General features: G+C 34.9%; 4 protein-coding genes across 4 annotated transcripts; 2 read left to right on the top strand and 2 right to left on the bottom strand.

The window, feature by feature from the left end:
• Positions 1 to 2,890: 2,890 nt before the first annotated feature.
• Positions 2,891 to 4,078, top strand: PHYBLDRAFT_164116 (hypothetical protein; the record flags this gene model as incomplete). Its single annotated transcript, XM_018434941.1, has 1 exon — positions 2,891 to 4,078. One exon carries the CDS (start codon positions 2,891 to 2,893, stop codon positions 4,076 to 4,078), a length of 1,188 nt encoding a protein of 395 aa, XP_018297071.1.
• A 791-nt stretch (positions 4,079 to 4,869) lies between these two features.
• Positions 4,870 to 5,184, top strand: PHYBLDRAFT_62205 (Homeodomain-like DNA binding domain-containing transcription factor; the record flags this gene model as incomplete). Its single annotated transcript, XM_018440931.1, has 1 exon — positions 4,870 to 5,184. The coding sequence occupies one exon, from the start codon at positions 4,870 to 4,872 to the stop codon at positions 5,182 to 5,184; it is 315 nt and encodes a 104-aa protein (XP_018297070.1).
• Positions 5,185 to 5,507: 323 nt separating this feature from the next.
• Positions 5,508 to 7,784, bottom strand: PHYBLDRAFT_62206 (hypothetical protein; the record flags this gene model as incomplete). Its single annotated transcript, XM_018440932.1, has 2 exons — positions 5,508 to 5,687; positions 6,675 to 7,784. The coding sequence occupies 2 exons, from the start codon at positions 7,782 to 7,784 to the stop codon at positions 5,508 to 5,510; spliced, it is 1,290 nt and encodes a 429-aa protein (XP_018297069.1).
• A 3,007-nt stretch (positions 7,785 to 10,791) lies between these two features.
• On the bottom strand, positions 10,792 to 11,400 carry PHYBLDRAFT_164114 (hypothetical protein; the record flags this gene model as incomplete). Its single annotated transcript, XM_018434940.1, has 1 exon — positions 10,792 to 11,400. One exon carries the CDS (start codon positions 11,398 to 11,400, stop codon positions 10,792 to 10,794), a length of 609 nt encoding a protein of 202 aa, XP_018297068.1.
• Between the last annotated feature and the right edge of the window lie 1,932 nt (positions 11,401 to 13,332).

Below are 13,332 nucleotides of genomic sequence, written 5' to 3'. Positions count from 1 at the left end.
ACCGTAGTATTTTTTTTTTGTAAACGTCGTATTTTTTTTATATAACTGCCATATTTTTTTATATAAGTGCCAAACGCCTAATGTAATAGCACTTCAATATATGTAGATCTTTCTACAAAGATATGTCATAGAAAATATCCATAGAGAGAACTAACAGAATATGCAAACTTTTCTTCAAATTACTTTGTTAAAGTTAAATACCTTACTGCAGTTATAAGATAATAAAGCAAGTATCTCATTATAATAATTATGTTAAAATTGAAAATGAAATGATATTATTTGTATTCTTTCTTTATTGCAGAGTAAGTTTCGAATAAAAGATTCATTTTTTCGTCACTTGTAGCCTCCTTGTTGTTTTTAATGAAAAAAACAACTGGAGACTTTCTCCACTTCAAAATATAGCCACCAGCAGTTGTTTGTTTCATATTTACTATCTTGCTGGCTTTTTCAATAGTTAATCCCCTTATGAAGTAGAGATAAAGAAGCTTTTTTATATCTTTATCCGTAGGCTTTTGATATTGCCCTCTACTTTTTTTGGGGGTTTTGTCTGTTGTTGACGGGGCAGAACTTTTTGGATCTTCTGGCATTTCAGGCTCTTCAAGCTCTTCCATGATTTTTTCAAAGGCACTGTTATATTCTTCAAGTTTTTTGTGTAACATTTTAGGGTTTTCTGATAATAAAAGGTGAAAAAATAAAGAAATAGGAAGATATGTTAAAGTGACATATTTTATATAAATATAGTTATATCTAGCACATAGCAGTTATATTTAAATAGTAATTACTTAAGATGCAAGATAAAAATCAGAACACAAGTTGAAGCAGCAAGAATAGATGTAAAGAAGATTGAGTTATTGTTAAATAGTATTAGTCATTATATTTTCAGCTTTTTATATCAAAAAATAATATTCTAAGGTCCACTAAATAAAGTAGTACAAATTGAACGCAAGGAGATAAAAAATAAGTAGGACAATATATTACCCGCAGCCATAAATTTATTATAAACATTCTTTTTTAAAAGAGATATCATAATTATCTCTCTTTCCATTTGGTGTTTATATACCAAAACTATTTATTTCTCTTCTTAAATCAGCAATAAATCTCATTCTCATGCTCACTTCAACAACTAAATATTACTCTGACAATGAAAACACTGCCTAAAGCTCTACACCTCATGGATTTTTTTATTATTTCCAGATCACATTATGTTTATGTATGTAAATAAAGCCTATATCTCGGAGTCATTGATATTAATCTCTAAATAATCTATAGTATTTTGAACAAAAGCTATAAATCTGAAAAGAAAACGTGACGATTCAACCCTCCACCTACAAAGAAACTACAAGATCAAACATCTACCTGTACGATAGGAACCAGTCTACACATATTCATAATGCTTTTAAGTGCATTTCACCGACTATACTTTTTCGAAATCCAACAGTAGAATTTACTCTACCGACCACACAAAAACTTGCCAATTTTTATCTCAAATATCCAGTAATCTGATTGACTACCACAGCAATTGTATTTCTTATGAACCTGGTCCTACACAAGCATCTAATACCATTACAGAAAAGAATCCAAAAATGCTATATTTATTCAGCACCTGCTCCAACCATTTTACAATGTCAGAATTCTGATCTTCTTAATATCAAACTCAACAACTCTTTGTAATCTGCACTCGAAACAAGTAAATGTCCAACAATCTGTTAAACAACTGAAAGCGGTCCAAGAATTATGCTTTGCTCACAATACTACCCGATCTCAATTTTAGAAACCCTCATGATACAAAATACCAAAAAAAAACCAAATATTACACACACAAAAACAGTAACAAAAAATAGCACAAGCTCATGACAAAAAAAAGAAATAAAAAAAGAGATGAAAAAAAAAGAGATGAAAAAATAAAAAAATAAAAAAAAGAAATAAAAAAAAAATAAAAAATAAAAAAAAAAGAAATAAAAAAAAAGAAAAAAAAAGAAATAAAAAAAAAAAAGAAATAAAAAAAAAAATAAAAAAAATAAAAAAAAAGAAATAAAAAAAAGAAAAAAAAAGAAATAAAAAAAAAGAAATAAAAAAAAAAGAAATAAAAAAAAAGAAATAAAAAAAATAGAAATAAAAAAAAGAAAAAAAAAGAGAAATAAAAAAAAAAATGTAATAGCAATTTTAAAAATAATTCTCCAAATAGTATAACTAGCATTTTTATTCATCAATTTTTATAATATACATAACCATTTTGTCGCAAATAATTTCTGAAAAACTGAAAGTCTCAATAACTGAAAATAAAATGATATCTTACTGCAAGAAATTTGTAAAAAACTGAAAAACTGAAAAACTGAAAGTCTCAATAACTGAAAAAATGAAAGTCTCAATAACTGAAAAACTGAAAATCTTAATAACTGAAAATAAAATGGTATCTAACCGCAGAAATTTCTGAAAAACTGAAAATCTCAATAACTGAATTTCGAGCTTTTCCTTGGCTCTATACAAAAAAAAACTTTCTTTTTTTTTTATTTTTTTTTATTTTTTTTTTGGTTGGGCAAACCCATGAGGAGAAATCCCACCCCTTCCTTCGAGACAGAGGACAGGGCACCATAAAGGCTCTGGTAGCACTGTAAATCGGCTAATAAAATAAATGTTCTTAAAAGTGTGAAGAAGCTTAATATGTAAACATTCATTATTCTTCAACACGTTCTTTATCCAAATATATTAAGACAACAGGACAAGACTATACCTTGGTAGAAACGTTTAAGTTATTAAAATATATTTTTTTTGGTATATATACCCCAGTGTCTTAATAAAAGTTTCTCAGTTATCTTTCTTCCTCGATTTTAACACCCTTTTTATTTTCAAAAAAAAAATGCCTACTTCCAACAACTAACTCAAATTTGTTATGGACAAGCACTGTGAAATGGTCAGTCACAGTGGTTCTGCAGACCAAAACCAGTTTTCTCGAATTGCTTTCGACCCCTTGTGCGATTTCAACCAAGAGATTGTCAACGAAATGCATGGAGAAGTTGTACTCCGATCTGTGACAGATGTCTTTGTCAACCATGCCGATATGGAATGGACCCGTACCTCGGCCGGAAACCCAGCAGTCACAAACCTCCTCAGTCTCAAAAGTTTCCTGCCAACCGAAGTCAACGAGGCCACAACCAAGACAATTGTTGCACAGAAGCCGAAGACGAATCTGCCGGAGAAGGTCGATCCTGATTCTGTTCCCACTGCAGAAAGCATAGGTCGAGGTTCGTACCAAAAGTACAACCAAAACCAGGTGAACAAGCTCTTCTCCTTGGTTTTCTCGGAAAACCAGACTGCTGCTGCTGCTGCCAGCAAAACGGGGATCAATGTCCGGACTGCCCAGAACTATGTCAGGCTGGCCAGAGAGAAGATCCAGGCCGATTTTGATGCTGCCACAGTGGAGACTGATGAGTCCAATGGGCTGGAGACGATAGAGGTTGAGGAGGTTTCTGCACCTAAAGAACGAAAACATGGCAACCAAAAGTTGTTCCAGGCGCACTCTGCTTTTTTTTTTAAGTTTTTCGAAAATAAACCAGATGCTACCTTGGAACAAGCAAGGATAGCTGTCATGGAAGAGTTCTCTGGGCTGCAGATGACCAAATCAGCAATCCAGAAGCACTTGGTGAAGAAGTGTGCCCTGACGATGAAGAAGTTGAAGAAGCTGCCTGAGAAGAGAGACGATGTCAACACAATTAAGATGAAACGAGACCGCATTTTGGAGTGGCAACAACTTGCGGATTTCAACTATCTGTTGAACTATGTGTTCATCGATGAAGCAGACTTCAACATGCACATCAAGAGAACTTTTGGCCGTTCCGTCAGTGGCACCCCGGCTAAGACAACTGTCCCAACGCAGAGAGGTGTGTCCATCACCATCCTTGGTGCAATGTGCGAGAGAGGGATTATCAGCCTCTCGATGAAGAGACCCACTGCAGTCGCAACTAAGAAGAAGAGAAAGTTGGACATCTACACCAACGTTGAGGTGAACGGCCAAATTGGCACCAGAACCCAGCACTACTGGTTTTATCCATTCAATTGGCGCCCATTTCCATCTAATTAGCATCCGTTTCCATCTAATTAGAACCCATTGACATCTGATTGGCTTCCATAGAAATTGAATTTGCGTCCATTGCCAACTGAATTTGCTCCCATTGCCATCTGAATTTGCTCCCCCCCTTTTACTATTGGCGGAAGGGTACATGGCACTCAATTTTTTTATCCTTGCGCCTTACAATTTTTTTTATATAACCGTAGTATTTTTTTTTGTAAACGTCGTACTTTTTTTTTGTAAACGTTGTATTTTTTTTTGTAAACGTCGAATTTTTTTTATATAACCATAGTATTTTTTTTATATAACCGTAGTATTTTTTTTTGTAAACGTCGTACTTTTTTTTTGTAAACGTTGTATTTTTTTTGTAAACGTCGAATTTTTTTGGCATAAAACATGGATATTTTTATTAGGCATAATTAGTTGATAGAGAAATAGAACACATAATAAGAAGTAAGATATAATGAAATACAGAATTTCCACTCCAAAAGTTATTTTTTTTTTTTCAAACTATATATTTTGCAAAATCAAAACTTTCATTTTGTGCTCCGACTATATATGAAAAAAATAAATTAATTAATGTGGATAGAAAGAAATTTAAAGCAAATTAATAAAGAGTATGAAGAATGCTAATATGTGCGATAAAGTATTTAAAGAATGTCTACACTGTTTATTAAAAACAATATAAGAAAACATGCAATGTCAATATATTGTTATAAGAAAAGTATATAATGCTAAGTTTGTAATATGGTTTTGAGAACTGTCTTTATCTATTATCTTTTTCTATACTCAAATCCTCCAACATGAACCCCAATCAAATCGCTATCGTTAAGAGAAGAAAGAGAAATGGACCACAAAAGGTTCTTCCGATTCACATCAAGAACATGATTGTAAAGAAATGTTATATAGAAGAGTCCATGACCCGAGCCGAAGCAGCCAGGGCATTTGGTGTCTCATGGGTGTCGATTAACAACATCATCACCAAGTTCGAGAGGGATGCTACTGTAGAGCCCAAGAAGCGAGGCGGCTCACGCGCGGAAAGTCTTAAGATAACCAATGAGCATTCGAAGTTCATTCAAGACCTCTTGGACGAATGCTGCACCTTGACTCTTGGTTAAATGAGAGAGGAACTGTTTAGAAAATTTCCAGAGCTTCAAGAGCAGAACTTGAGCATCAGTGGCTTACATAAGCACATTATCAACAACATCGGGTTCACATTGAAGAGAACCAAGCCGGTTGAGGAAAAAAGAAACGACCCGAAGACTATTGAGCTGAGAAAAGTATACGTAGACAGTATGCACACGAATGGTTTATTGTATAAAACCAATTGCATTTTTGTGGACGAAGCAGGCTTTAATGCAAACCTGATCAGAGGACAAGGGTGGTCCAAGAAGGCGAGACCAGCATTGTGAAGACGAAGTTGAAAAGGGGACTAAACATCTCAATTCTTGCCGGTATTTCTTACCAAGGTGTTGAGAGTGTGCAGGCGAAGTTGACCCCTGGTGGCACGACAGGACCAATTTTCGTTGAATTTGTAAAGACAATTATGGATTCGCTCGACCACAGTAATGCTGCCCCTCACAACTTCATTATGGATAATGCCTCGATCCATGGATCCCATCTTGTCACTGAATTGTTTGCTAATTCACGACACCACCTACACTTTCTCCCCCCATACTCTCCTTTCCTAAACCCGATTGAAGAGTGCTTCTCCAAACTCAAAACACTGGTCAAGAGAAAGCCCGGGTTGGTATGTGGTCAATTCTTGGAGTATATTGCTGAGTGCTCCCGCCATATCGCTATGGAAAACTGCCAAGGCTGGGTTGATCATAGCATTAGCTTCTTCCCCCAATGTACAAATAGCCAAGAAATAAATTTATTTTTTTCATATATAGTCGGAGCACAAAATGAAAGTTTTGATTTTGCAAAATATATAGTTTGAGAAAAAAAATATAACTTTTGGAGTGGAAATCCTGTATAAAGTAATAAAAAAAGAAAAGCATAAAGCAGTAAAATAAATAAAAAAAAGAGGGACATAAAGTGGTAAAAAAAATAAGAAAAAGAGGGACATAAAGTAGTAAAAAAAAAATAAGAAAAAGAGGGATATAAAGTAGTAAAAAAAAAATAAGAAAAAGAGGGACATAAAGTAATAAAAAATAAAAATAAAATAAAAAAAGACATAGAGTGTAAAGAGCTTAAATAGACATAAAAGACATACTTAAAGCTTTCGCTCTCTGTTCAAACAGCGAGGAAAGAATGAAATGGCATGGTTAATCCAACCCAAACAGTCCGAAAGGGTGACAGTCTTAGCTGATTCTGTAATCCTTAAGATGAGCCTGTCTGACTCTGTAATCTCTTCTCTGCGGACACCAAACTTGATCTTGGACCACATTTCCTCAATTGGATTCAGGAAATGTGAATACACAGGAAGATATGCACACTTGTACCCACGGGAAGAAATAAAGTCTTTCACCTCATCGGCCTTATGGATAGGAGCGTTATCCATGATGAGATAACGTCCTTGCATACCCTGGCTGTCCAGAACGTCCATTGTATGACTAAGAAAGTCGAGATAGTGCTGGGTTCTGGTGCCAATTCGGCCGTTCACCTCAACGTTGGTGTAGATGTCCAACTTTCTCTTCTTCTTGGTTGCGACTGCAGTGGGTTTTTTCAACGAGAGGCTGACAATCCCTCTCTCGCACATGGCACCAAGGATGGTGATGGACACACCTCTCTGCGTTGGGACAGTTGTCTTAGCCGGGGTGCCACTGACGGAATGGCCAAAAGTTCTTTTGATGTGCATGTTGAAGCCTGCTTCATTGATGAACACACAGTTCGACAGATAGTTGAAATCCGCAAGTTGTTGCCACTCCAAAATGCGGTCTCGTCTCATCTCAATTGTGTTGACATCGTCTCTCTTCTCAGGCAGCTTCTCCAACTTCTTCAATGTCAGGGCACACTTCTTCACCAAGTGCTTCTGGATTGCTGATTTGGTAATCTGCAGCCCAGAGAACTCTTCCATGACAGCTATCCTTGCTTGTTCCAAGGTAGCATCTGGTTTATTTTCGAAAAACTTAAAAAAAAAAGCAGAGTGCGCCTGGAACAACTTTTGGTTGCCATGTTTTCGTTCTTTAGGCGCAGAAACCTCCTCAACCTCCATCGTCTCCAGCCCATTAAACTCATCAGTCTCCACTGTGGCAGCATCAAAATCGGCCTGGATCTTCTCTCTGGCCAGCCTGACATAGTTCTGGGCAGTCCGGACATTGATCCTCATTTCCCTGGCAGCGGCAGCAGCAGTCTGGTTTTCCGAGAAAACCAAGGAGAAGAGCTTGTTCACCTGGTTTTGGTTGTACTTTTGGTACGAACCTCGACCTATGCTTTCTGCAGTGGGAACAGAATCAGGATCGACCTTCTCCGGCAGATTCGTCTTCGGCTTCTGTGCAACAATTGTCTTGGTTGTGGCCTCGTTGACTTCGGTTGGCAGGAAACTTTTGAGACTGAGGAGGTTTGTGACTGCTGGGTTTCCGGCCGAGGTACGGGTCCATTCCATATCGGCATGGTTGACAAAGACATCTGTCACAGATCGGAGTACAACTTCTCCATGCATTTCGTTGACAATCTCTTGGTTGAAATCGCACAAGGGGTCGAAAGCAATTCGAGAAAACTGGTTTTGGTCTGCAGAACCACTGTGACTGACCATTTCACAGTGCTTGTCCATAACAAATTTGAGTTAGTTGTTGGAAGTAGGCATTTTTTTTTTGAAAATAAAAAGGGTGTTAAAATCGAGGAAGAAAGATAACTGAGAAACTTTTATTAAGACACTGGGGTATATATACCAAAAAAAATATATTTTAATAACTTAAACGTTTCTACCAAGGTATAGTCTTGTCCTGTTGTCTTAATATATTTGGATAAAGAACGTGTTGAAGAATAATGAATGTTTACACATTAAGCTTCTTCACACTTTTAAGAACATTTATTTTATTAGCCGATTTACAGTGCTACCAGAGCCTTTATGGTGTCCTTTCCTCTGTCTCGAAGGAAGGGGTGGGATTTCTCCTCATGGGTTTGCCCAACCAAAAAAAAAATAAAAAAAAGAAAGTTTTTTTTTGTATAGAGCCAAGGAAAAGCTCGAAATTCAGTTATTGAGATTTTCAGTTTTTCAGAAATTTCTGCGGTTAGATATCATTTAATTTTCAGTTATTAAGATTTTCAGTTTTTCAGTTATTGAGACTTTCATTTTTTCAGTTATTGAGACTTTCAGTTTTTCAGTTTTTCAGTTTTTCAGAAATTATTTGCGAAAAAATGGTTATGTATTTTATAAAAATTTATGAATAAAAATGCTAGTTATACTATTTGGAGAATTATTTTTAAAATTGCTATTACATTTTTTTTTTTTTATTTCTCTTTTTTTTCTTTTTTTTATTTCTATTTTTTTTTATTTCTTTTTTTTATTTCTTTTTTTTTATTTCTTTTTTTTTCTTTTTTTTTATTTCTTTTTTTTTATTTTAATTTTTTATTTTTTTTTTTATTTCTTTTTTTTTATTTTTTTTATTTTTTTATTTCTTTTTTTTTATTTTTTTTATTTTTTCATCTCTTTTTTTTTCATCTCTTTTTTTATTTCTTTTTTTTTGTCATGAGCTTGTGCTATTTTTTGTTACTGTTTTTGTGTGTGTAATATTTGGTTTTTATTTGATATTTTGTATCATGAGAGTTTCCAAAATTGAGATCGGGTAGTATTGTGGGCAAAGCATAATTCTTGGACCGCTTTCAGTTGTTTAACAGATTGTTGGACATTTACTTGTTTCGATTGCAGATTACAAAGAGTTGCTGAGTTTGATATTAAGAAGATCAGGATTCTGACATTGTAAAATGGTTGGAGCAGGTACTGAATAAATATAGCATTTTTGGATTCTTTTTTGTAATGGTATTAGATGCTTGTGTAGGACCAGGTTCATAAGAAATACAATTGCTGTGGTAGTCAATCAGATTACTAGATATTTGAGATAAAAATTGGCAAGTTTTTGTGTGGTCGGTAGAGTGAATTCTACTGTTGGATTTCGAAAAAGTATAGTCGGTGAAATGCACTTAAAATCATTATGAATATGTGTAGACTGGTTCCTATCGTACAGGTAGATGTTTGATCTTGTAGTTTCTTTGTAGGTGGAGGGTTGAATCGTCACGTTTTCTTTTCAGATTTATAGCTTTTGTTCAAAATACTATAGATTATTTAGAGATTAATATCAATGACTCCGAGATATAGGCTTTATTTACATACATAAACATAATGTGATCTGGAAATAATAAAAAAATCCATGAGGTGTAGAGCTTTAGGCAGTGTTTTCATTGTCAGAGTAATATTTAGTTGTTGAAGTGAGCATGAGAATGAGATTTATTGCTGATTTAAGAAGAGAAATAAATAGTTTTGGTATATAAACACCAAATGGAAAGAGAGATAATTATGATATCTCTTTTAAAAAAGAATGTTTATAATAAATTTATGGCTGCGGGTAATATATTATCCTATTTATTTTTTATCTCCTTGCGTTCAATTTGTACTACTTTATTTAGTGGACCTTAGAATATTATTTTTTGATATAAAAAGCTGAAAATATAATGACTAATACTATTTAACAATAACTCAATCTTCTTTACATCTATTCTTGCTGCTTCAACTTGTGTTCTGATTTTTATCTTGCATCTTAAGTAATTACTATTTAAATATAACTGCTATGTGCTAGATATAACTATATTTATATAAAATATGTCACTTTAACATATCTTCCTATTTCTTTATTTTTTCACCTTTTATTATCAGAAAACCCTAAAATGTTACACAAAAAACTTGAAGAATATAACAGTGCCTTTGAAAAAATCATGGAAGAGCTTGAAGAGCCTGAAATGCCAGAAGATCCAAAAAGTTCTGCCCCGTCAACAACAGACAAAACCCCCAAAAAAAGTAGAGGGCAATATCAAAAGCCTACGGATAAAGATATAAAAAAGCTTCTTTATCTCTACTTCATAAGGGGATTAACTATTGAAAAAGCCAGCAAGATAGTAAATATGAAACAAACAACTGCTGGTGGCTATATTTTGAAGTGGAGAAAGTCTCCAGTTGTTTTTTTCATTAAAAACAACAAGGAGGCTACAAGTGACGAAAAAATGAATCTTTTATTCGAAACTTACTCTGCAATAAAGAAAGAATACAAATAATATCATTTCATTTTCAATTTTAACATAATTATTATAATGAGATACTTGCTTTATTATCTTATAACTGCAGTAAGGTATTTAACTTTAACAAAGTAATTTGAAGAAAAGTTTGCATATTCTGTTAGTTCTCTCTATGGATATTTTCTATGACATATCTTTGTAGAAAGATCTACATATATTGAAGTGCTATTACATTAGGCGTTTGGCACTTATATAAAAAAATATGGCAGTTATATAAAAAAAATACGACGTTTACAACAAAAAATACTATAGTTATATAAAAAAAATTTGACGTTTACAAAAAAAATACGATGTTTACAAAAAAAAAGTACGACGTTTACAAAAAAAAGTACGACGTTTACAAAAAAAAATACTATGGTTATATAAAAAAAATTGTAAGGCGTAAGGATAAAAAATTGAGCGCCATGTACCCTTCCGCCAATAGTAAAAGGGGGGAGCAAATTCAGTTGGCAATGGACGCAAATTCAATTTCTATGGAAGCCAATCAGATGTCAATGGGTTCTAATTAGATGGAAATGGATGCTAATTAGATGGAAATGGGCGCCAATTGAATGGATAAAACCAGTATCTTCAGATTTTACGGATTCATTAAAATAATGTCCGACATCACCCCCTCCCAAAACTGTTGATAGTCCTCGATCAACCCCAGAAGAATCCACAAGGGAAAACGGTAGGGCAGAAGAAGAGTCCAAGGCTAAATCGCGGCGCATTTGGGCACGGGCAGGGGTTGGGTGATACCAGATATGGTCAAAATCATTGGATTTTGCAATTTTTAAACGATTGGCGTGAACCCAGGAAGTATAAGGGACACCTTCCATAGTTGTGAGCTTGTATATATTTTTATCTGCATTCTTGTCTATAACTATGTATGGTCCCATCCAGTTATATTCTAAGCCAAATTTGTTTTCATGTTGTAGCAATAAATGTTCACTGATTGCAAATTGGTGTGGTTTCATAATAGAATCCCATCGTTCCTTGTCTTGTTGGCTATTGGTAGCTACTCGAGCATCAGCATTAATGCGGGCTTGTTGCAGATTGCGGAGAAAAGGGATAGCACCATCAGAGACAAGAGAAGGATCATCAGAAATAGCGGTATCCATGAATGGGCGTAGAGGATCACCCGGAATACGAGGTTCACAGCCATAGGTCAGGAAGAACAGACTGAAACCAGTTGTTCGGTGTTTCCTAATTCGGCAGGCCCAGAGTGCAGTTTCCAAATATTTGTCCCAGCGATGAATAGTGCCATGTACATATTTTCGTAGCATCTGTTTTAAAATATCATTTAAACGTTCACATTTTCTGTTGGTTCGAGGGTGAAATGCTGATGTTAACTTGTGGTGTAATTTAATCTTTTTAATGTAAAAGCTGAGGATGTGTGACATGAAATTGGCGCCGCGGTCAGTGAGGATCTCGTTGGGACAGCCAAAACGCATTACAATTTCTTCATACAGAAAATTGGCTATTGCTTCACCAGTAGCAGCAGGTACAGCACGTGCTATTGGCCAATTGGTGGCGTAATCTACTGCAAGGAGAATCCATCAGTTACCATTTACAGTTGTTGGGAGCTCTCCAATGAAATCTAGATGCCAGTGGGAAAATGGAGGGAGAATATCTAGGGGTTCCATGGGTGCATGGTGGATATTTCACTCGGCATTGGACGCTAATTGACACTGGGAGCATTTTGCAAGCCATTCTTGGATCTGTGTTCGCATTCCTGGCCACCACCAACGTTTCTTCATCAAGTCATAAACTGTTGTCTCACCAGCATGTCCAAACCCATTGTGGAAATTGTTTACCAGATCGGCACGCTTGGTAAACAGAGCAAAACAGATTTCTTGAAATGTGTCACCAATCTTAACCAAGCGGAAAACCTTCTGATCATGAACCACAAATTTCTTGCTTTGTCTGTGTAGCAACTCTTTTATGTCGTCCGGCTACTCATCTTCCATGCAAGCATAGTATTTGGGCCAATCTGAAGTCTGTGATTTGGGCATGGTGTACAGATACTCTGGCTCCATAGACTCAATTGTAGATGCATCAAATTTGGGACTGTCCATTTGAGAAAGTACATCCGGGACACCGTTGTCTTTTCCAGGTTTGTATTGAATAATGGGGTCTGTTGTGGGGAGAAAATAAAGCAAAATATAATATAGACGAAAGAATTCGTGAGAACTTGCGTAGGTTGTTTATTTCAAAAGAAAAGTAAAGAATGATAAAATTCGATTCTCTTTTTACACGGAACTATCTACTGATATTTATATGTTTTTCTAATTTGTAATTCAGTGTGTGCTTAAGTAATCTTTATCATGATGAGTCATCTTCCAGGAGTATTATTTTTCTGGAAAGATCTGGAAAGACCAATTGATATGATACTTCTCCAGTCAAATCAGTCCAAGAGTTTTGGTAAAGAAGAGCATTTATGCTATTGGTAATATTTTAGTATTCCGACCCAGATACTTGGATAATGTTTCATAATATTAAATAGTTGTAGTTGTAGTCTCTCAATTAAGTATTTGTATAATAAAACAAATATGTAGATGAAATATAATGATGCCATATATATAATGTATATGTATTTGTATATCCCATGTCATGGTGATAATAATAAATAATCAATTATGTGTATGATGATCTGTGTATTAGATAATATCATAAAGGGAGATCCGTTTGACTGGAATGGCTGAGGATATTATTTTATCCTTCAGTCTTACTCTCAGATTCAGCAGTAATCAATACTCATTCACAACAGAGTCGTACAACTCGAATTTGGAAATCCATCTTATTAATCGAGGAGTTGGTTTAACTTGGCTACAGAAGTACTTGAGGGGCAGGTGGTCAGTAAAAACAGTAAATGGTTTCCCTTCAATCATACAGTGCCAGGTATGTAGTGCATGCAGTATTCCTAAAAGTTCACGTTCTTGGGCTGGGTAGGAACGTTCAGCACTGGAAAGTTTCTTGGATTCAAATGCCAGTGGTTTCCAGACTCCTTCTTTATCTTCTTGCATCAATATAGCACGGACACCAAAATCGGA

This window comes from Phycomyces blakesleeanus, assembly GCF_001638985.1.
Source record: "Phycomyces blakesleeanus NRRL 1555(-) unplaced genomic scaffold PHYBLscaffold_3, whole genome shotgun sequence".
In the NCBI taxonomy this organism is placed as follows: Eukaryota; Fungi; Mucoromycota; class Mucoromycetes; order Mucorales; family Phycomycetaceae; genus Phycomyces; species Phycomyces blakesleeanus.
This window is presented reverse-complemented; position numbering and strand designations above follow the sequence as displayed.